Genomic DNA, 25,313 nt, shown 5'->3' on the forward strand with positions numbered 1-25,313 from the left:
CTCTATAGACAGGTTCATTTGTGCCCTATTTTACAAGTGATATCAAATTGAAAACCTCTGTTTTAAACTAAGAGTTAACCAGAGGCTTTTAAATTAGCAGACAAATTTAGATTAACTTAATTTTTACATTATATTTCTTTCATGTAAATGAAAACTATAATGAGGTCCACCTTACACTGGTCCGAATGTCCATTATTAAAAAATCTAGGAATTCCCATCGTGGCGCAGTGGTTAACGAATCCGACTAGGAACCATGAGGTTGAGGGTTCGATCCCTGCCCTTGCTCAGTGGGTTAACGATCCAGCGTTGCCGTGAGCTGTGGTGTAGGTTGTAGACGCGGCTCGGATCCCGAGTTGCTGTGGCTCTGGCGTAGGCTGGCAGCTACAGCTCCGATTAGACCCCTAGCCTGGGAACCTCCATATGCCATGGGAGCGGCCCAAGAAATAGCAAAAAGCCAAAAAAAAAAAAAAAAATCTACAAATAACAAATGTGAGAGAGAATATGCAGAAAAAGGGAACTCTTCTACACTGTTGGTGGGAATGTAAATTGGTGCAGCCACTATGGAAAACAGTATGGAGGTTCCTTAAACAACTAAAAACAGAGTTGCCATATGATCCAGCAATCCCACTCTTGGGCATATATCTGGACAAAACTATAATTCAAAAAGATACATGAACCGCTATGTTCATAGCGGCACTATTCACAATAACCAAGACATGGAAACAACCTAAATGTCCATTGACAGATGAATGGATAAAAAAGATGTGATATATATACTCAATACTACTCAGAAATAAAAAAGAATGAAATAATGCCATTTGCAGCAACATGGATGGACCCAGAGATTATCATAACTAGGTGAAGTCAGACACAAAAAGACAAATATCATATGATATCACCTTTACACAGAATCTAAAATATGACATAAATGAACTTACCTATGCAACAGAAACAGACTCACAGATATAGAGAAGAGACTTGTGATTGCCAAGGAGGCAGGGAGGGATGGATTGGGAGTCTGGGATTAGGAGATGCGAACTATTATATATAGCATGATAAACAAAGTCCTACTGTACAGCACAGGGAATTACATTCAATGTTCTGTAATAAACCATAATGGAAAAGAATATGAAAAATAACATATATATTATAACTGATTAACTTTGCTGTATAGCAGAAATTAACACAACATTGCAAATCAACGATACTTCAGTAAAATTAAAAAAAAAAAACTTATGCTTACCAAAGGGGAAAGAGAATCGGGGAGGGATAAATCGGGGAGTTTGGGATTAGCAGAGACAAACTACAATATATAAAATAGATAAACAAGGTCTACTGTATAGCACAGGGAACTATATACAATGTCCTATAATAAACCATAATGGAAAAGAATATGAGGAGTTACCATTGTGGCGCAGTGGTTAACAAATCTGACTGGGAACCATGAGGTTGCGGGTTCGGTCCCTGGCCTTGCTCAGGGGGTTAAGGATCCAGCGTTGCCCTGAGCTGTGGTGTAGGTTGCAGACGCAGCTCGGATCCCGTGTTGCTATGGCTCTGGCGTAGGCTGGGTGACTACAGCTCCAATTTGACCCCTAGCCTGGGAACCTCCATATGCCGCAGGAGCGGCCCTAGAAAAGGCAAAAAGACAAAAAAAAAGAAAAGAAAAGAATATGAAAAATAATATGTACATATGTATAACTGAACCAATTTTCTGTACACCAGAAACAATACTGTAAATCAACTATACTTCAATTTTAAAAAATTGTATTTCTTCCTTTCAAAAACTGTTGGATTTCCAAACTGGCTCATAATAATTTCTTGGAATAATCTAATCAACTAAGAGTATTTATATAATTGAATATGCAAAACTTTTTCTAACCAACCCTCAAAGACACAGGTTCTTTCATAAATTGTAGGCTAGTGTTCAGAAATGTAATTGCAGGCAAATAAAACAATTTTAAATCATCTAGAAGGAACTTAAGATACTACCTTATGTCTTATCCCTCAAAGGTCACCATACTTAGGATCTGGATCTTATTTACTGACATTCCACTATGCTGCTTCCTAGAAATTATTTACAATAGTCTACAAGACAATGAATAAGAATAAGGAAGAAGGGAGAAGTCTTCCTAGGCTTGCTACTTATAAAAGTGGGGGTAAAACGTGAGGAAATGGCAGTAACCCAGAGGTCTGTTCTCATGGATGTGAAGCAGAACACTTGACCTTTAAGAAAATCAGAATGGGAGTTCCTGTCGTGGCTCAGCAGTAATCCAACTAGTATGCATGAGGACATGGGTTCAAAACTTGGCCTCGCTCAGTGGGTTAAGGATCCAGCAGTGTGGGGAGCTGTGGTGTAGGTTGCAGACTCAACTCCGATCCTATGTTGCTGTGGCTGTGGTGTAGGCCAGCAATTCTGATGCTATGTTGCTGTGGCAGCGATACAGGCCAGCAGCTACATCTCTGATTCGACCCCTAACCAGGAACTTCCATATGCCATGGGCGTGGTCCTAAAAAGATAGAAAGAAAAAAAATCAGAATGAATATTGAGAATAGAGAGTAAGTAGAAAGCAACAGGAAAACTATTCTTATGAAAAATGCATCAAGGGTGAACACGTTGCCCAAGGAGGTCTCAGCCTAGTAAGAGAACATGACTCATTTGTGAAGAATACAAATAAATCACTGAGAACACTTATGCTTGGAAATTCTTTACAAAAATTTTATTTAAGATCTCATGCCTTTATAAAAAGTACATCACATCAAGATAGCAAAAAAGATACTTTTTTAATGAGAGACTTCTACCTACTCATCTATTTTATCTCATAATTCATTTCCTACCCTAACACAATCAAACACTTTTTCCTTCTTCCTTTTCTTCCTTCTGCTCTGAAAGGGCAAGTGTTATGAGAGATATCTAAATAAAAAGTGCCATTTCCTTTCCAGGAAAGCAATAGCTTCCTGCTGGCTGGACTACAGAGAGCCATTGGCATTCCTTGCTCCCAGAACCAAAAAGATTACTAATCTCAGAACTTAAATGCAACCTTTCTATACTTGCACTATCACTCCCTGAGTTTCTCTCTTATTCACACACTGTACTTTAAAACAATCTTAAATTGTAAGCACTGAAGAATTGCTTAAGGAATGATTAAAGGATCTAAAGTTAATTTACTACTTAAACTTAGCTACTGTTTCCTATAAAAGAATCTCAGAGTTAAAAATTGTATGGATGAAGAAGGATCCAATCCAAACAAGGGGGTGAATTCTGAGAGTAAATACATTTTATAACCCTTGTCTGAAAGTAAGATCAACCTTATAAAATACTTGGAATGTTAAGAATGCAATTTACACAGTAAAATGATTTGATTTGTTTTCAGTATGAAAGTATTTTTAATTTCCTTACTGCAGGTACAATGGCATCCAAGTCATCAATTTCTGTAACAAAAAAAAAAAAAAAAAAACAAGAATAATAAAAGTAGCTTTATCCAGTGTTAGGCTTAGATGAAATGAAAATCTCTATGCAAAGGTAAACCTCAAACACAAAGGCAACAACACTAGTGCTTTCATGAATGTGAAATTTTTCTCCAGTAGTGTTGATAGCAGTATCACTAATTCAGGTACAGATGCTTCTTCACAGGGCACCTATTTGTAAAAGCTACCACATACCTACAAAAGCACCCTCTGACTCTGATATTAGCAATGTGCTCTTATTAACAGATCCTACTAGCCACATTTATGATATTACGCTACTGCCTCTCTAATTACATGGGTGAGCCCACATGGTGAAATCCCCAACAGACGCCATCTCTCTCCTGAGCCCCCATCTAAAGATGCAGGGATTTCTCCTCTTGGAACACAGTCCTATCCTACTTCTGACAAAGATTTCACCTTAGTAGGATAGCTCTTAGGTCTACTTTTTAGGATGAAACCTATCTACCTAATGTAAGGTGTGAAGTGTCTCAGAGTACAGATCTCAGATGCAATGTATCATAGAGCTTAGCCTCGTCCAGCTTACCAGATAGTTCGGGTTCTTTCTGAATTTGATTTCTCTTCCTAAAACTATCTTCTTCCAACCAGACTATGTTAGAAATCACTGTCCAAAAGCTTCTGACCACTGAGGAAGGAAGGTCCTTCCTCTCTTTATCCAGACTCCAGCCCTACTTAAGGTAAGTCTCTGTGGCAGGTTCTCCAAATGCTCACCTACTTTTTTCTAGATTATTCTGCTAGGTCACCGTTCGTAAACTCAATTCTTTAACATAAAAACATGCTTCCTTAGATTCTATCTCTCTTCCTCTGTGTTTAGCTGGATTTTGGTTGTTCTTCCTCTAGCCTAAACACACGACCCATGCTGTTTAAGCTCCTGACTTCAGTCAGAATTCCTATCTGAATCTACTTATAAAGCATAAAAATATAGGAAAGGAAAAAAATATAAACAAAACTACAACAGAGAATTTGGTTCACACTGTATATTGTGGTAAGGTACGAGATCATGTTATTTCCTGACCTCTATTCTAAAAATCACACCTGTTTTTTCACTAAATGAGAAATCTGCCTTATAAATGAACCTCACAGAGAAGGATCTTGTCTGATACGAGAATTTTCTCAGCTGATCATACCACTTACATGAGAAAAAAGAAAGTCCTTCTCTATATCTGAACACCACTCTGGAGTTCTAGATGCTTAATATGACATCTAGTAATAATAAAAATAGCCATGGTTGCCAAAACAGATTTATCTTTCCAATGTTAAATAAAATATTTACTCCAGAATTTCAACTGTGACCAATATACAGAGTTATCTGGTGGATAGTGTAGATGAACTATCTACATTGAAGCAAATGATTCCACATGAACCTTGCTCAGAATCTTATCTGAGACAAAGTTTCTACAGAAAGATGCTGAAATAAGTGTTACCAGCATACCTATTAAAATATTCATTAATGACAAGAAACACATTAAGTTAGTTGCTACTCTAAAGCAAGTAAAATCACATTACTGCATGAAACAAGGCTCTTTGAGATACAAGGCAACACATTTCTACAATTTCACATCTCAAGTTAAACTTTCAAATTACATTGTCCCTTGCATGATCTTTTCAAATATATCAGCATAGCTAAAACATATTCACCCACTGTCTCTCTCGCTTTCAGTCTACATAAAATTGGCCACAAAAATTTATGTTCAACCTGGCTACATACTCCAGTCAGATACTTATTTCATTTATTCATCCTCTTACCAAATTTTAATGTACTCATTTCTTTATCTTCTACTAAACCTCATCTCCTCTTCTAATTTAATCTTGTAAGTCAAGGAAACATTCTTAAAAAAAAAAAAAACTTCCAATTTCTTTTTTTTTTTTTTTCCTCTTAGGATCACACACATAGCATATGGAAGTTCTGAGGCTAGGGGTCAAATCGGAGCTGCCAGCCTACGCCACAGCTACAGCAATGCCAGATCCAAGCTACATCTGTGACCTACACAGCAGCTCAAGGCCAGATCCTTAACCCACTGAGTAGGGTCAGGGATTGAACCCGCATCCTCATGGATACTAGTTGGGTTCGTTACCAATGAGCCATAAAGGGAACTCCAAAACTTTCAATTTCAAATGGGCTATTCAAAAGAAAAAGAAAAACCTGAATTCATTAATGAATAAATCAATTTAAACTTTTTTTTTAAAAAAAGAAGTCTTAACAGTAAGATAAATTACCGTTAGTCATATATAACCACATTTAAAGTAAGGACCTCGGTCTCTATTTTGCCTATGATTCCTAAGCAAATTACCTTTTTTCCCCTTTAAGAGATATTACTATTAATAAAGCCCTCAACCTGACCAAGAGTGTAAATGTATCTCTTTCCTTCTACAGATTTATAAATTTATCTCCTCCTCTCTACAGATATTTACTTTATATTACTTTTCATTACCAGAGAAGAAAAGTTAATTTGTATATTTAAAAAACAAGGTAGGGAGTTCCCGTCGTGGTGCAGTGGTTAATGAATCCGACTAGGAACCATGAGGCTGCGGTTTGATCCCTGGCCTTGCTCAGTGGGTTAAGGATCCGGCGTTGCCCTGAGCTGTGGTGAAGGTTGCAGATGCTCGGCTCGGATCCTGTGTTGCTGTGGCTCTGGTGTAGGCTGGGTGACTATAGCTCCGATTTGACCCCTAGCCTGGGAACCTCCATATGCCAAGGGAGCGGCCCAAGAAATGGCAAAAAAAGACAAAAAAAAAAAAAGAAGAAGAAGAAAAAGGAGGAGGAGGAAGAAGCAAAAAAAACCCCACATAGCTTCCAAGATCATAAATTCTGTGTACATTTCTCATTAGGCAATGACAGATTCAGGGTTAAATTGCACCTAGCCGGGGTAAGGCCATTTCTTATTTAAGTCCTAAAACGAAGGCAGCCTCCAGCTCTTTAAAGGATTATGTACTTCTCTGTTTTGTAAACTAACCCCAACCAACTTAAACTGCAAGTTAGAAGTTTGTTTCCAGAACTGTTAGTGGTTTCCGGGCACTTTCTACCACTCTAGGTAAAACACTAATCCAGTGACTAAGAAATACTCTTTCTTTAAACCCACTGACATCTTGAGACTCAAAATTTAACCACCACCACCAAGCTTACCTAAGATTTCAAGAAGATCATTAGTAAATGCCTGAAATGCTGGGAAAAATTCCTCATGTTCTTCCAATTTGTTGATAATGCTTAAAAAAAAAAATGCACAGTTTACACTGAATTTTCTTAGGGTTCTTGCATCAGATTGAACATAGAACATTTCAAGATGAAAAGAAAGTGTCCTGCTAATTTAAATATAAGTTTAATGATCATTTACTGCAATCCTTCCTTTTTGAGCTCTTTGTTCATCTAGTAACAATTTTCTAAAAAATTTCTATTATCAGTGTAATTATCTGTTCCAACGTTAAATCTATACAACATTTCTAATATAGGAACTTTCTATTTGGCTTGAGGATTCTTAAGAGACCATGCTTTTATAATATTTTCTAAAAATAACTGGCTTTTATATCCAATATTCTATTAAATATTAAGAATAAGTATCAGTAATAAGCAAAATCGCAGGAAGGAGAAAAAGACCAACAGTTCCTTTAAAAAGCATCAAGTATCAGAAAATTCAAGTTTCAGATTTGGTAAGGGCTCTTTGTGGAAAATATGCAGCATGTTTGTAATAAGTGTTATATGTATGCATTCCCTTCCCATATGCTGCAGTATAGAATCTCGGGGAGGAGGCAGAGGAAGAGTAGAGCTATAATGTTTTATTATTTTTTTTAAATCAGGTTTTAAATTAGAGATGCCTAGCTTTAAAAAAAAAATCCTTAATCCCTACTTCTTCTAATCAAATAATACACATACTGTTTGTGATTATTCACAGATACTCTATTAGACCTCTGTTTCTCTTTTTAAAGTTTTTATTAATGTACTAAAAATTACGGTAATGTACTAAAAATTGGACTTGCTCATATATTCTGTGCTCATGAAGTTGCTAACAAGGTTTGAATTTCTCCATATATATATATAAAATTTCCCTTGGGAACAAGCTTATAGCAATAATGCTGGAGTCCTGACCCACCCAATGTAAACTTACAGGCCCTAGAATCTATTTTTATCTTGAAAACACCTGACATTCCCCCCATCACAAAGGTCTTGAGATTATTTTAGATTGTCAAGTTACTTAAAAAATGCTGCTCCAAAAGGAAAGGTAAATAATTTATGAAGTTTTTAATTTCACCACTCCAAATATTCTGGATATTTTGCAACCTTTTTTTTAAATAAATACCTTTGGAGGTCTTCAGGTCCCAATACCTGCATAACCTTTTCAGTCACATCTTCATTAATCAGCCTACACAATTTTCCAACTGTGCTCACCAGTACACACAATGAGGATGAACTATCTGCAAAAGAGAAATAAAAGGATAGAATATTTTTAAAAAGAATTTTTAAAATCATTAAATCAAATATTTTATGCTTCAAATAGCCTCAATTTTTTAACCTACTTTTTCTTGATTTATTAATAATAATTCTTAGGGGGCCAAGAATGACAAAAGGTCATCACCTAGTTCTAAGAGTTCTTGGAGGTTTCTCACAGCATTGTTCATTTCTCCAAGCCTAGTATAAACTTCATTCATTCTTGGATACACTCCAGTTAAAGAAGGCACATCAAATAATTTTTGGAAGTGAGAAACAATTGCTTGCAAAATTTGAAAGTCTGGCATATTACTGTCCTGCCCAAAAGAGAAGAAAAAAAAGAAAGATAGCTTACATCTTTAAATTATTCCAAATCTTTAATAAAAACTTTAAAAAGAGAAACAGAGGTCTAATAGAGTATCTTTCTCATTATTATCAGTTTCCAAGATAACAGTACATTAAAATGTGAACATTTATATAAGTTTTACCTTTTCTTTATTTTCAAGTTCTTCTAACATGGTATCTACCATAAACAACAGATCTTCAACTTTGATACCTTCATTTTCATCCTGCTTCTTTAAATTATGCCAAGGCATCAGTTCTGCTGATAGTATTTTCAAGGACTTATACAAATCCTTCATAAAAAAAAAAGATATGCTATTATTGATTTTTAAAGTTTCCATAATAACACTAATGAAATATAATTATCCAGGCAGGTTTTATATATATAAACCATCATCAGTTGTTGTTGTTTTTTAAGTACCATTACCAGGTTTGTCTTGTTTTGTTTTGTTTTGTTTAGATGGCTGCACCTGTGGCATAGAGACGTTCCTGAGCCAAGGACTGAATCCAAGCCATAGCTGCAGCCTACATGGCAGCTCTGGCAGCACCAGCTCCTCTGACCCACTGCACCAGGCCAGGGATTGAACTCACATTTCTGCACCGACCTGAGCTGCTGCAGTCAAATTCTCAACCCATTACACCACAGCAGGAACTCCACCATTACCAGTTTAGAATCCAGATGCTTAAAGCAATTACATGTTATTTATTAGTAGCAGATATTTAATTATTCTGAATTATTGACAAAAAATAAGCTTATGCTTTCTATTCTGTGCTCGATATTTATTTATTTATTTTTCCCTTTTTTGGATGCACCCATGGCCTATGGATGCTCCCAGGCCAGGGATCAAATCCAAGCCACATTTCAGCCTGCACTACAGCTGTGGCAATGATGTATCCTTAACCCACTGCTCTAAGCTGGAGATTGAACCGGCAATGCCACAGAGACAGGCTGGATCATTAACCCACTGCACCACAGTGGGAATACCCATGTCCTTGATTTTTTTTAAATAACAGATTAATTGAGATGTAATTCACATACCATAAAATTCATCCTCTTTAAGGGTTCAATTCAGCAGTTTTTACTTATTTACAGAGATGTGCAACCATCACCAGTAACTAATTCTGGAACATTTCCATCACTCCAAAAAAAAAAAGAGAAAAAACCCTGTATCCATGAGCAGCTATTCTCTTCTGTTCCCAGCCCCTGGGTAACGACTAATCTACTTCTGTTTCTATGGATTTACCTATTCTGAGGATTTTACTTAAAAAAAAAAAAATAGAATCATACAGTAAGTGGCCTTTTGTGACTGGCTTCTTTCACTTAGGATAATATTTTCAAGATCCATCCATGTATCTCCAGGAAAGTTTTTAATTCAAGAGGAGGCCTAAAATAATTCTACTTAATCTTCATGACAGCCTACTTAGTTTTCTTGGCCTAGCCATTTTGTCCTATTTAAAACTGCACAAGCAAGGCTCCTAAAAGTGTGGAAGTCTAAGAATAGACAATCAATAAATATTTATAGAGCATCTACTATGCACATGGTACACTGTTTGGTCCTTTAGAACAATTTTGTCCAAAAGAAATGTATGTCACAGTAATATTGTCTAGTAGCCACATTTTAAAAAGTAAAAAGAGGAGTTCCCTTGTGGCTTGGTGGGTTAAGGATCTAGTGTTGTCACTGCTATGGCTCTGGTTACAGCTGTGGACCAGGTTTGATACCTGGCCACAACCTGAGAAGCTATGGAAGTCTGGGAATGTTTGTATGCCACAGGAGCAGCCAAAAAAATAAGTAACAAGAAACAGGTGACATTAATTTTAATATATTTGATTCAATATATCAAAATATTTTTACTTAAATAAGCAGAAATTAAATGCTGCTGCCTTTATCAATTAACCTATCCATGAACTACTTAACAAAAACTGGAAAAAAAAAACCTAGTTATACAATCAAGAATACAGAATATCTCTGTAAAGTGAAGAAATGTTAATCTTCCATGGATAGACAGTATACGTAATAGTAGATATCTGCTCTAGAGAACATATAGAGGTGGAGATAAGCTCAGTTTTGAGAGAAGGAAAATAATTTAAAATATGAAGAGAGAGAAAACATTCTCAAATAAAATGAAATAAAGGATAAGATATCATATGTGAAGAGGACTAAGAGCCAGGAGAATCTGTAGTACAGGGATACCAAAGAGAGGGAGATGGAGGGAGAACTGGGAAAGGCCTAGAAATACAAAGTGGGGAGTTCCCATCTTGGTGCAGTGGTTAACGAACCCAACTAGGAACCATGAGGTTGCGGGTTCAATACCTGGCCTTGCTCAGTGGGTTAAGGATCTGGCGTTGCCCTGAGCTGTGGTGTAGGTCACAGACGCAGCTCAGATCCTGCGTTGCTGTGGCTCTGGTGTAGGCCGGCAGCTACAGCTCCAATTAGACCCCTAGCCTGAGAACCTCCATATGCCGTGGGAGCGGTCCCAGAAAAGGCAAAAAGACAAAAAAAAAAAAAAAAAAAAGAAAGAAATACAAAGTGGATCCACTACAGATTTTCAACATGGCAATAGGCCTAAAAAATGTCTTGTTTGGTAGAACTTTATAGGAGGCAAAGATGAATAAGTAGCAAGATTCAAGTTTGAGATAAACTAAGCCTTTTTAATAAGCAAACAAAAAATTAAGGCTAGTCCTATTAATGAAGCCCATAGACTTCAAGAGATTTTCAAAGCATGTAAAGAATATTCAACCCCTTACCTTTAAGGAAGTCAGTTGATCTGCCCACATTTCTATGATAGGAACAAGATGCTCAAATCCACAATCTTGAACAATATCTTTACTAAAATGTTGGGCTCCACCTTTGCTCTGTTTATAAATTGTTACTGGAGCTCTTGGATTGTGAATTATTGAATTGATACTACTCAATACCTTTAAAAAAAAAAGCAAGTGTTTTTAGTTGAAATGTTTATCATGGTCCTAACAAAGTGACATGCGTTAAAGGAGAGTTTTACTTTATAAATGAAACATCATTTTCTGAGTTAATTTTAGGCATTAAGACGGTCTTTAGTTAAGACTGACACAAGTAATGTTTTGAAAATACAATCATCAACATGCTTAAATAAGAACCACAGACTTGGGAGTTTCCATGTGGCACAGAGGGTTAAGGATCCAGCATTGTCACTGCAGTGGCTTGGGTTGCTGCTGTGGCCCAGGTTTGATCTCTGGGGAACTTCCTCATGCCATGGGTAAGGCCGGGCAAGGGGGGCAAGAACCACCAACTTCACAGAAGAAAAAAAAAAAAAAGTGTTTTTGTTCTTTTTTGGCCACACCCACAGCATATGGAAGTTCCTGGGCCTGGGACTGAATCTGGGTTGCAGCTGCAACCTAAGCCACAGGTGTGGCAACACATGATCCTTAACCCACTGTGCCAGGGATCAAACCCGCACCACTTCAGAGACAATGCTGGATCCTTAACCCACTGCACCACAGTGAGAACATCCAAAAATGTATTTTTAAGTGATTTAGATTTGAAAGTCATTATGAATGGCCTATTTCAATCCTCATAAGGAAGAATAATCATCCAGACAGCCCTAGCTAGAGTCCCACATTTCCCTCTTTCCTTACATTTAAGCTAAATCAGATGTTAACTGGCATTTCCTGTTGTTTCATAGATGCAGTTAAAGTTCAAAGAAGGGACAATGAACGAAAGTCCAACACATTCTTTTTTTTTGCTTTTTAGGGCCACACCTGCAGCATATGGAGGTTCCCAGGCTAGGGGTCGAATTGGAGCTGTAGCCTCCAGCCTACGCCACAGCCACAGCAATGCTAGATCTGAGCCTCATGTGCAACCTACACCACAGCTCATGGCAATGCTGGATCCTTAACCCACTGAGCAAGGCCAGGGATCGAACCTGCAACCTCACGGTTCCTAGTCAGATTTGTTTCTGCTGTGCCACACCCGAAACTCCCAATACATTCTAAAGAGAACCATCATGCAAATCTTGCTAACAGATGATCCAACCGATCCTGGATAGTGACCAGCCTATCACTGGACAGGATTCACCAAGACAAGTGTCTTTCAAAGGGCTGTATAGAACAAGTGAGTGAAAAATGTTGTGTCATTTTTCTTTTCTCCCTATAGAAAGCTACAGGTTCCCTGAGAATTTGATTTCTGATGCTTTTTTACAAGATGTTTTGTTATTGTTTAGTTTAGAACATACATTTTGGGAGTTTCCACTGTGGCACAGCAGAAGCGAATCTGACTAGTATCCATGAGGATGTGGGTTCGATCCCAGGCCTCCTTCAGTGGGTTAAGGATCTGGCGTTTCTGTGAGCTGTGATGTAGGTCACAGACACGGCTCAGAGCCCACATTGCTGTGACTGTTGCATAGGCCAGCAGCTGTAGCTCTGATTCAACCCCTAGCCTGGGAACTTGCAAATGCCACGGGTATGGCCCTAAAAAGCAAAAAAAAAAAAAAAAAAAAAAGAAGCATTTCAGTGTATCACTTCTATTATGGTTAAACTATACTTTGAATACCATTTTAATGGAAAAAAACATTAATCCTCCTCTGTTAAATTATTAATAAAAACAGGTATTCCTTCTCCTCATGCCTTACATCTAAGGAGGGTAGTAGAACTCCTAAAAGAGATCAGGGAGCTGATATTAGCTGAGCTTCAGAAGTTCATAGCACATTTCTATCATATGAAGGTGGTGGTGAACCAAGGGAGATTACATATATGTCTAGAGTATCTATTCATACTTTGTAGTTGATTGTTTGCAAAAATTATTACAATTATTTCTGTTGGTTCTCCCATAAAGAAGTAGAGTCTAGGAGTTTCCTCGTGATTCAGGAGGTTAAGGATCTGATATTGTCACTGATGTGGCTTTAGATACAGCTGTGGCAGGTTCAACTCCTGGCCCAGTAACTTCTGCATGCTGTGGCCTCAATTGGGAAAAAAAAAGGAAGGAAGGAAGGGGGAAGGGAGGGAGGAGGAAGGAGGGAGGAAGGGAGAAAGGGAAGTAGAATCTATTTTCTACTCCTTGAATCTGGGGTGATCTTGGGTCTTGCATTGGCCAATAGAAAAGGAAGCAATGATATGCCAGCTTGAAGCCCAAGATTCAAAGGGCCTTGATTACTTCTACTCTCTCACATTAGCTCTGCTGCCACATGGACGAGCCCAGGCTAGATGGTGAATGGTCAAAGACACATGGCCCTGTCATCCCAATCACTCTGATATTCATCCAACTCCAGAGTCACTTGGCTGATTTGTATCTGATGGCAGATGCATGAGGGAGTCCAGCCACAATCAACAGAACTGCCCAAGCACAGTAATATTAAAGGGTTGTTATTTTAAGTCACTAAGTTTTAGGAGGGTTTGTTACACAGTAAAAATAAATACACATATAAAGACAAAGATGGAACAGAGCAGGAGAAGAGGCAGCAACATGAGAAGTCTGCCCTTTTACATTATGGTAGGGTCAGAAAATACCTTGTGAACTAGCGGACATTTTATAAGGCAGTCAAGCTTTGCTTTCACGAAGGAAAAAAAACTATCTATGGCTGGAGGAGCCTAGGAGAGTGTTATCTGAATAAGAGGAGGAAAGGGATCTGTAAGATATCAGTTGCAAAATATATGACCCACAGAATGAATGGTACATTGCCAAGGTCCCTAGTTGGTAGGGAGGAAATAAGTGCACACGTACGTGTGCACACACACACATGCACACTCATTTCATGAAAGAGAAAAACAGGTAGTATTTGGTCATCAACCACACAAAGGGCACCAATGCTAGACTATGGCAGGACCAGTCAAGAAAGATCCTACCAGGAGTTCCCGTGGTGGCGCAGTGGTTAACGAATCCGACTAGGAACCATGACATGGCAGGTCTGATCTCTGGCCTTGCTCAGTGGGTTAAGGATCCAGCGTTGCTGTGAGCTGTGGTGTAGGTTGCAGATGCAGCTCCGATCCCTTGTTGCTGTGGCTGTGGTGTAGGCCAGAGGCTGCAGCTCCAATTCGACCCCTAGCCTGGGAACCTCCATATGCTGCAGGAGCGGCTCTAGAAAAGGCAAAAAGACCAAAAAAAAAGAAAGAAAGATCCTACCATTCTGCTCTCTGTTCTCACTCAACATTCACCCTAACTGCCAACTCAGAAGAAGCCAGATACAGCAGAAGACTAGAAGAGAAGGGGAGAAGTAAAAATAAAGAAACAGACCACATTCCCTTGCCACACTGCTTATTTGGAGAAGTATAGGTCAGGCATGAGATAAAGTAAGCATAGGTAGGAGCTTTATACTAGATGAGAGACTGAAGTTTTTTTGTTTTTTGGGGTTTTTGTCTTTTTGTCTTGTTAGGGCTGCATCCGTGGCATATGGAGGTTCCCAGGCTAGGGGTCAATTGGAGCTGTAGCCGCCAGCCTACGCCACAGCCACAGCAATGCCAGATCCTTTAACCCACTGAGCGAGGCCAGGGATTGAACCTCCAACCTCATGGTTCCTAGTTGGTTTCGTTTCTGCCGCGCCTCAACAGCAACTCCAAGACTGAAGTTTTGATTGAGATTTAAACGGCTTTTTCTCCCAATTGTTCATCAAGAAAATGTTGAAACATACAGAAAATAAAAATATAAACAATAAATACTATACCTGTCAGTGTTCTCCAGAGAAAGAGAACCAACAGTATGCTTGTATGTGAATATGTGAGTGTATTTATTATAAGGAATTGGCTCACGCAACTATGGAAGCTGCTAAGTCTCGAGATCTGCAATCAGCAATCCTGGAGACCCAGAAAGAGCGAATGGTTCAGTTCAACATTTGAAGGCAAGGAACAAAACTGATGTCCCAGATCAAAGGAAGTTAAGCAGGGAAAAAGTTCCTTCTTCCTCTGCCTTTTTGTTGAACTCAGGCCTTCAACTGATTGGATGAGGCCCATTCATGGTAGGGAGGGCAATCTGCTTTACCAAGTCTACCAATTCAAAGGTTAAATGTTAATCTCATCCAGAAACACCCTCGCAGACACACCCAGAACAATGTTTAATCAAATATCTGGGCATCTTCTGGCCTAGATAAGTTGATACATAAAGATACATTCAGATCCCTCAGTAGATGATTAATTTTAATTTCTCAGGTCAGTCTTCAAAGCTATACGAAGACAAAAGAAATAAAAGCAAAAAAATAAACAAATGTGACCTCATCAAATTTATAAGCTTTTTTTTTCCACAGCAAAGAAAACCATAAACAAAACAAAAAGACAACCTATGTACTGGGAGAAAATATTTGCAAACAATGCAACCAACAGGGGCTTAATTTCCAAAATATACAAACAGCTCATACAACTCAGTAACAAAAAAGCAAACAACCCAAACAAAAATGGGCAGAAGACCTAAACAGACATTGCTCCAAAGATGACACACAGATGGCCAATAGGCACATGAAGAGATGTTCAACATTGCTACTTATTAGTGAAATGAAAATCAAAACTACAATGAAGTATCACCTCACACTGGTCAGAGTAGCCATCATTAAAAAGTTCACAAACAATAAATGCTACAGAGGGTGTGGAGAAAGGAAAGCCTTCTACATTGTTTTTGGGAATGTAAATTGGTGCAGCCACCATGCAAAATAGTACGGCGGTTCCTTAAACTAAAAACAGAGTTACCATACAGTCCAGCAATCCCACTTCCTGGGATATATCTGGAATATCTGGAAAAAGATGAAAACTCTAATTCAAAAAGATACATGTACCCCAAGTTCATAGCAGCACTATTTATAATAGCCAAGACATGGAGGCAACCTAAAAGTCCATCAACAGAGGAATGGATAAAGAAGATGTGCTGTATATATATATATTTACATATATGTATATATATGTACACACAAACACATATACACACAATCTGGAATATTATTCAGCCATAAAAAATAATGAAATAATGCCATTTGGACATGGGGATGGAACTAGAGATTATCATACTAAGTGAAGCATAGGAGTTCCCACTGTGGTTCGGCAGGTTAAGAACCTGGCAAGCATCCATGAGAATGTGGGTTCAATCCTTGACCTTGGGTTAAGGATCCATCATGGCTGTAAAGCTGCAGTGTAGGTCAGAGATGCAGCTCAGATCTGGCATTACTGTGGCTGTGGCATATGCTGGGAGCTACAGCTCAGATTTAACCCCTAACCTGGGAACTTCTGTATTTCATGGCTGTGGTCCTAAAAAAGACAAAACCAAACCAAATAAAGCAAAAATACTAAGTGAAGTAAGTCAGACAGAAAAAGACTAATATGTTATGATATCAATTATATGTGGAATCTAAAATATGATACAAATGAACTTGTTTACAAAACAGAAATAGACCCACAGACATAGAAAACAAACTTATGGTTACCAAAGGGAGAGATAAGTCAGGAGTTGGGGATTAGCAGATACAAACTATATATAAAATAACAATATATAAAATAACAAAGTCCTACTTTGCATAGGGAATTAGATTCAATATCTTATAATAACCTATAATGAAAAAGTACACACACATATGTATAAAGCTGTATCACTTTGCTGTACACCAGAAACTAATATAACGTTGTAAAACAACTATATTTCAATTAAAAATGAAATTAAAAATAATAATTCCTTAGTATCATCAATGCCTGGGCTGAATTTTAAATCTCTTAATATGTATGTGTCTTGGAGTTCCCATCGTGGTTCAGTGGTTAACAAACCCTACTATTATCCAGGAGGACGTGGGTTCAATCCCTGGCCTTGCTCAGTGGGTTAAGGATCCAACATTGCTGTGAGCTATGGTGTAGGTTGCAGACATGGCTTGGATCTGGCATTGCTGTGGTTGTGGCATAGGCCAGCAGCTGCAGCTCTGATTCAACCCCTAGCCTGGGAACCTCCATATGCCACAGGTATAGCCGTAAAAAGACAAAAGACAAAAATGTAAACATATATATATATGTATATGTCTGTATAAATCCCCTGCTTAAAGCTATGAGTTCTATATATTATTCAAGGAGAGGAAAGGGAAACCCAAAACAGCCAGCTTAAAGAGAGACAGTAAAGCCATTTCCCTATTTTCCACCATCAAGCCCAGATGATAAATAGTTATACAAGTATAAAGACAAGATACTATTTTGATATTAAATCTTCGTCCCTACTCATACTTCAAGCTTATAACTCACAGTCTCCTGGTAATATGACTTAAGATGTTTATTGCGTAGCTTTTTTTTTAGTTCAAAAGAATGTAACATTCAACATTTCACTTCTCTTATATTTAAACACATTCTTTTAATGGAAAAATTAATTCCCCTCCACTGAATTATTATTGATAACAGAGTATATTCTCCTTTATGATTTAACCATACTCGGCTGACTGGCAGCAAAAGATGTATTAACAAGGAATAAATGGGAGTTCCCTTGTTGCTCAGCAGGTGAAAGATCGGGCACTGTCACTGTTGTGGCTCAGGTGGCTGCTGTGGCATGGGTTTCATCCCTGATCTGGGGAACAGCCACATCCCATGGGTGTGGCCAAGAAAAAAAATATTTTTTTAAATGAACAAATGGAAAAATAATTTCCAGAGAGACTAGAATTTAAAAAAGAAAGCTCATAATATAGATCTTATCTTATTTAGAAAGAGTTTATAGGTACTAGACAAAATATTTTTTTTCCTTTCTTTTTCAACAAGCTCTTGGTATGGGTAAAAAAAATACATTTGTAAGGGCAATCATTACAAGAAAAGGAAAGAATTAAGATGATGACTGTCCTAAGTACTTGAGGAAAAAAAGAGCAAGGACATCTCAAACCTAGCAAATGTCAGGAAAAGAAAAGAACAGAACAAGAAACCATGTAAACAGAAAACTGAAAGTAAGACATCAGGAAAAAAAAACCAGGTATGTCCACGAATGGTATAATCCCCATTAAAAAGAACAAAGCCTCTCAAAGTAAACCTAAGAAACAAAATGAAATTCAGTTAGATACTGGATAAAAGAGAGTTATCTAAAACAAGACAGCTTTCATAAAGGTGCCTAGACATAAAATGCACACAGAGATATGTGAAAAGCCAACAATAATCAATTAGAAAATGTATGGGGGAGTTCCCGTCGTGGCGCAGTGGTTAACGAATCCAACTAGGAACCATGAGGTTGCGGGTTCGGTCCCTGCGCTTGCTCAGTGGATTAAGGATCCGGCGTTGCCGTGAGCTGTGGTGTGGGTTGCAGACGCGGCTCGGATCCCGCGTTGCTGTGGCTCTGGCGTAGGCCGGTGGCTACAGCTCCGATTGGACCCCTAGCCTGGGAACCTCCACATGCCGCAGGAGCGGCCCAAAGAAATAGCAAAAAAAAAAAAAAAAAAAGAAAGAAAATGTATGGGAAAAAAGACCCCATTCACAGTAGCAATTAAAGTTATAACTAGATAATCTAGGAAATAAACAGAAAATTTGCAAGAGCTAAATTTAAAAATATATAAAACTTCAATGAAAGCAAAAAGGAAGACGCAAATGAAATTATATATATTTCTGAGTGAGATGACTCAAAACTATAAATGTGTTATTTTTCCAAATAGTGATCTAAAAAGTTGTTCCATTTCAGTTCATCTCAATGGGATCTACTTTTGAATTTGACAAATTGTTCATACATAGGAATAAATGTGCCAAAAATATAGCCAAGGAAATATTTTAAAAGAACAGTAACAGAGTTCCCATCATGGCTCAGCACAAACAAATCTGACTAGTATCCATGAGGATGCAGGTTCTATCCCTGGCCTTGCTCAGTAGGTTAAGGATCCAGCATTGCTGTGAGCTGTGGTGTAGGTTGCAGACATGGCTTGGATCTGACGTTGCTATGGCTGTGGAATAGGCCAGTGGCTACAGCCCCGATTCAACCCCTAGCCTGGGAACCTCTATATGCTGTGGGTGTGGCCCTAAAAAGACAAAAAAGACTAAATAAATAAATAAAAGAACAATAACAAGATAGTAACCCTAAAATGCATTAAAACCTACTATAAAACTATAGAAATTAGTACAGAAATGGAAGACACTCGAAAGTCTAAGGAAAAAACCTATGTGTCTAAGGGAAAATGGTACGTGATAAAGGTTTCGTTTCAATAAAGTAGAGAAAAAATGGTCTATTAGAAACTGTAAACTCAGAAGTTCCCTTTGTGGCGCAGTGATTAACGAATCCGACTAGGAACCATGAAGTTGCGGTTCGGTCCCTGCCCTTGCTCAGTGGGTTGACGATCCGGCGTTGCTGTGAGCTGTGGTGTAGGTTGCAGACGTGGCTCGGATCCCGAGTTGCTGTGGCTCTGGCATAGGCCGGTGGCTACAGCTCCGATTCAACCCCTAGCCTGGGAACCTCCATATGCCGCGGGAGCAGCCCAAGAAACAGCAACAACAACAAAAGACAAAAGACAAAAAAAAAAGAGCATAAATGGGTGAAGCAAGGATGGGTTGGGACTGTGGCAGGAAAAAAGCCTAATTCTGCATGATAATGACTATATGAGAATCTGTTGCCAGATTTCCTGGCTTTTTTAAGAAAAACTAGTAGAAATAAGGACTTAAATAAAATTTCTTAAATAAAAAATTAGCAATTAATTCAAAGTTTAAAAAACCCTACATGGGCCCAATAAACATGACTGCAGGCCCAGTTCAGTCAATAAACTACCAGGCTTAATTACTCATTTATTTGATAATAAATGGTCTATAAATCAAGGAGTTATATCACTATATCACATCAACCACAAAATTAAATTTCAGATGAGCTAAATATCTAAATTTTAAAAAGCATACAAGGACCTTAAGAAATAGACTTACTCATCCTGCTCTGAACTAGGCCTAAGTCTCTTTTCAAGGGTAAGACAACTTTTAGCCAAGTAGGCATATCATGGCAAGACAGGACAGGCTAAGCACACAAACACAGGGTACAAGTATTTCTTTTGCTTTCTTTTTCTTTTTTTTTTTTTTAGTATTTCTTACCAAATGATAATTTGTTACACTATAATTGAAACCGAAGTTCACTGTAAACACCAGTCTTTTTGTCAATACCTGAAAGTATCTCTGGTCCATTAGAGCCTGATGCTGTTTATCTCTGCTGGGCTCATCTTTTTCCTCTTTGTCCTCAGCCTTTTTTTGACTGATAATATCTTGTAATCTAAAGGGGGAAAATACCAAGATAAAACAAAATGTTTTTACCAGACATTGGATTAAGATAACAAAATGAGCCAGTAATCCAGCTACCCTCCCAAAAGCTTTATGTCATTTTACACATACGTGTGTATGTTCATGCACACACATGCATATACTCATACACAATTTTTTTTTTAATTTTAAGCCATACTGTCCCTACAGAACAAGAAGTCCCTCTCAGTCAACACAAATTAGATGGAATTCCTGGAAAAAAAAAGAATCTGACTAATGAACAAAGTTCTAACCATTCCCCACCACTTGCAAAAAAATAGAAGAGGAAAGAACTATAGTAAAAGACGAAAGCAACTTCCAAGGTGCTCCAAGATTAGATGCTTTAATAAGGGGAGCAAGAAACAATGGGTAGGGCAAATGGTTTGGGCACTACAGCAGCAAGAGCTAGGCAGTTTGGTCCTTCCTTCTTCATACTCTACTTGTGTCAAAGAGCAGACAACAATAATACCTGGGCCAAGCAAGATGGCATGAAAACTCATTTCCCAGGTCGCTACTAGAACTCTGGGGGAGAGTCTCTTTGCCCAGAAACCTAACACACATGGGCGTATTCACCTAGAAGCAAATGCTTGCCCTTCTCCAAACATCTCTAAAGTCAGCTGTGGTAGACATTTCTCTCCTACCCATCATGCCTTTGAAAGAAATCCCTTATTCAACCCACTTCAAATCAACCATCTTAAATTTGAGTTGTCCTTCTAGTTTCTTGTGAAACCCTAACCCATTAAACTGATTTCATGACTCATTAATAAGCTTGACTTGTTATTTATAAAACAGAAAAGCAATACTGGAATCATGTTATTTGCCTACTAAAAAAACAAAGGCTTCTCACTTCTTTGTGAACTAAATATAATCTCCTTGGATTAGCAGTTGAATTTTTCCATGCTGTTAATCCTAACCCAATATTCCTCCCAACTCCCTTCTTAACTCATCTCTTACCCTACAATTATCTCCTCCACTCACATGTATTCCTCTTGATCTTCTATCAAGCCTTTCTCTGCTTTCTGGTGAGCATATACCAGAAACAAAATAGCTCTAGAAAAAAGGTCATCCTCCTTCCTCTAGTAGATGCAAAGACCTCAGAATCTATCTTCCACTTGACTTCCCACCTATTTACTATATTCACATACTTAACAGTTTTGCCTAGAGGTACTGCCAGGAGCATATAGCCTAGTATACAAAAGCGACATAAAGAAGCCAATGTACTCTCTAATAGGACTACAAGTAAACTGATACATCTGAATTTAAATGTTAGTTATTCTTTCATTCAGGTGAAAATGCAAGTCTGATTAATAAATATTATACAATGGATATTTAACATTATAGCTACCAGTATAGTTACTTAAACATATCATTGCATGTACTAGCTACAGTCACTCTAGGAAATGAAATGTGATTCAATTAACTAATGAATAAAGAGATACTTTTATTTAATAATGACAACATCATACACTTGGAGCCTGGTGATGATAATAATTAGTATTTATAGAATCTTCTTCTAAGCACTTCACATGTATTAATTTATTTAACCCCACTGCTTTTCTAAATTTGTAGAAGATTTGTAAAAACTAAGGACTCATGGGAAATTGACCTTTAGATCACCTAGTCTCACAGTAAGTATTTGCCATAGCATAATATCCTGAAAACCTTTGTATTCCATAAAATTACTCATGAAAAAATAACAGGGTTCAGGAGAAAAGTAAAATCAGAAACCAGACCATTTTAAAACTGATAAAGATTTGTAACTAGCCAAGTAACAAAAATAATAATTGGTGCTTCAGAAGGTGAGTTAGTTTAAGTATTTCTGGAGGTTGACTATTACAAAACTCTTATCCAACAGAGCAGAAATGCTGGCTTGAGGATGCTAAGACTATGAAGATGGAAGCAGAGCTCCTGGCCAAAGAAGCTAAGGTTAACTTAGGTGGGGGAAGAAATGCAACTTTCCCACAGCCTACAGTCTGTCTAATGCTGAGGCTCAGAAAGGGACGCCTAGGTGCAGTTTCTCATTTTAAATTTTCTTGAAACTGAACTGAAAGGGCAATTGCCTGTGTACAAGCAAAACTTACTCCCTCCCCAAAGTATAGTATACTGCCCTTCTAAATCCTTATACCTAAGTAAAAAGTGCATGTAAATAATATCAATTTCTATACTATTAATCATTCCCTTATTTTCCAATTGTATATGATTCAATTGGTGTTTAAGAAACTTGTGTCTGAACAGAATATGCTGTGCTGAGAAATATATCAGGGTGATTTCGTAGTCTCCAGAGGAGTAAGCAGAGCCTGAAAGCCATAAAAATCCCCTAAAATGGCTAAGGAATTCTTTACATACTTAGCAGATATCAATTCCTTGTAGCCGGCAGCAAGAGCTGTGTTTCTTTGTGGGATCTGGGAAATCCAGAAAAATGCACTTCCAGCTTAAAACACTGTGTTATATCTCCTGTTTTCTATAGCCATCTTCATAAGATAAGTTTCTACGTACAGACACTTCACAACTTTTAACTGTCTGTTCAGCTTTTCCATCTCATGGTGACTCCCATTACAGAGTTCTCTATAAGTCGTGGGGGCGCAGTAGGGCTTAACTAAAACTCTTCTTCCATTCTGACTCAGTATTTTTCCACTTCTGGCCCTTCCCCTAGGCCCATGAAACAACAGGAGTCATCTGTGCAGCATATCACTGACCTCTGCCTGGTGCCATTCCATGGGGAAAAATGGGAAACCGAGGAGCTAGCTAGCCCTTTTCTTTTTTGGTCTCTTCCTTATATTATTGCAGTAAGTAAATAAAGCCTTGATTGTTTATTTTTCAGTTTGCCTCATTTGTCTTAAATAACCACCTCAACTCCTGTCAGCTCAACACTAGGGTGATGATATTCTGATTTTGTTTTCTTCTAGCAAAATACAAATAGTACTGAAAAATTTAACAGAATTAAGAGTAGTACCACTGGTTACCTTTCACTGCCAGACCTACTGGATCATTTTCTAGCAAGAAAATTTTATAACCAACTTGTTTGTAATATTAACTCAAACAAGAGGTTTTCCCATGTTAAATTAATAGCCTCATTTGATACTGAAGATTGGTTAGTGAAAAGGTAACTGCAGATTTGAAGGAAAAAATTTAATTTTCTCTGCTTATAAAAGGGAAAAACTTTCCTGACCTTTTCTTGTAGTATTTCCTTTGGAAAACTTGTAGTTGTAAATCCTTTCTCTAAGAAGGTGAGCCTCCTGCCAATTTTATATCTTAGCAATGATTTGAGAGCCTTAGAACTATCTCTCTGAAATGTGGGCATCAGAGACAAGGGTGCCTTGTCTCCTTTTCCCTGTTGGAGTTTAGCCTAGGCTCCTGACTCTAAGTTGTAACTTCCTCTTTGTCATGAAGATACAAAAAGTTTTATTTTTCCTTTGGAAAAAGACAATTAACATGTATGTAATGGACTGTATCTGCCTGTAATGTACTGTATCTTATATCAAAGGGTGAGGTTTCTTTCTGTCTTTTCAATCTCTTTAGCAGATTGACTCTAATGAACACTGCAATCTAGTTAGATGTTTATTCCAACTGTTACATAAAACTGTTAATTTTTTTTCCCTAGAATGTGGAGAGGACTCACTGGGTTGACAGAATTTTATTTTTATCTTTGATTATTTCCCTAACATCAGTAGTTCTTTGAAAAAAAATATTCTACCTCTGCCTCTGCAGAAAATAAAAATTTGAAAAGTATTATATTGAAAAAGTTTTTTTCACTGGGTGTTTTGTTTGGTTCTAATTATTAGTGTGGTAGTTAAGAGTGTGCACTTGAGAGTCCAAATGCTTGGGTATGGTTCTGATTTCTTTCCAAGATCTTCCACGTACCACCTGTGCAATATGGGCAAGTTATCTAACAGTCCTAATTCTCTGTCTCACATCAAAATACTACAAAAGTTCCAAACTTAAAAACAAATTAACGATAGACTTGCTCTACATCTAAATTCCAAATGTAGGAGTTCCCGTCGTGGCGCAGTGGTTAACGAATCCGACTAGGAACCATGAAGTTGCGGGTTCGGTCCCTGCCCTTGCTCAGTGGGTTAACCATCCGGCGTTGCCGTGAGCTGTGGTGTAGGTTGCGGCTCGGATCCTGCGTTGCTGTGCCTCTGGCGTAGGCCGGTGGCTACAGCTCCGATTCAACCCCTAGCCTGGGAACCTCCATATGCCGCGGGAGCGGCCCAAGAAATAGCAACAACAACAACAACAACAAAAGACAAAAAGACAAAAAAAATAATAATAAAAAAAAATAAAAATAAATAAAAATAAATTCCAAATGTAAGTTTCCAAAAACACAAATCATTTCTTCGAAACAAAATAATGTCTTCAAAATTCAGCAGAAAAATATATCAAGGATTGGTTCTAAATCAACATTTTAAAGTCTAATAGTGAAAAGTCACTCCAAAAACCAAAGCCCAGGAGTTCCCACTGTGGCTCAGTGGATCAAGGACCCAACATTTTTTCTGTGAGGATGTGGGTTCAATCCCTGGCCTCACTCAGTGGCTTAAGTATATGGCACTGCTACAAGCTGTGATGTACACTGCAGATTTGGCTCAGATCCACTGTTGCCATAGCTATGGTGGAGGTCTCAGCTGCAGCTCCAATTCAACCCCTGGCCCAAGAAAAAAAAAACACAGAGCCCAATTGAACAATAAAAAATATATACAGCCAATTATTCATTAATTATTCTCATTATTCATGATAGTTATATTCTATAAAGTGGTCATATACACTGAATTAGTAAAGACTGAACCACTGCTACAGGGTCAGGTTCCTGTGCACCTCTGGTCACATTTTCCTCAATTGATCAACATATAACCCTTGTTTTATGTGTGATAATGTTTTAAGACATCTTATTTAATATCATTGTTTCATTAACACTGG

The 25,313-nt window shown here is 37.9% G+C and overlaps 1 protein-coding gene across 4 annotated transcripts in view; it reads right to left on the reverse strand.

The window, feature by feature from the left end:
- CEP70 (centrosomal protein 70) overlaps nucleotides 2,693-25,313 on the reverse strand; it is an 81,269-nt gene continuing 58,648 nt past the window's right edge. For 2 of the 4 annotated variants that reach the window (XM_003358572.5, XM_013982062.2), the window contains 7 exons: nucleotides 20,268-20,373; nucleotides 10,992-11,162; nucleotides 8,392-8,538; nucleotides 8,052-8,220; nucleotides 7,776-7,890; nucleotides 6,608-6,687; nucleotides 2,703-3,429 (listed from right to left, as the gene is read on the reverse strand). In XM_003358572.5, coding sequence (XP_003358620.2) covers nucleotides 3,368-3,429; nucleotides 6,608-6,687; nucleotides 7,776-7,890; nucleotides 8,052-8,220; nucleotides 8,392-8,538; nucleotides 10,992-11,162; nucleotides 20,268-20,373 — 850 coding nt within the window. In that variant the 3' untranslated portion in view covers nucleotides 2,703-3,367. Of the gene's footprint in view, nucleotides 3,430-6,607; nucleotides 6,688-7,775; nucleotides 7,891-8,051; nucleotides 8,221-8,391; nucleotides 8,539-10,991; nucleotides 11,163-20,267; nucleotides 20,374-25,313 lie in introns of all 4 variants that reach the window. The other 2 variants (XM_013982061.2, XM_003358573.5) reach the window with 2 other exon arrangements.

Source organism: Sus scrofa, chromosome 13 (assembly GCF_000003025.6).
Source record: "Sus scrofa isolate TJ Tabasco breed Duroc chromosome 13, Sscrofa11.1, whole genome shotgun sequence".
Lineage (NCBI taxonomy): Eukaryota > Metazoa > Chordata > Mammalia > Artiodactyla > Suidae > Sus > Sus scrofa.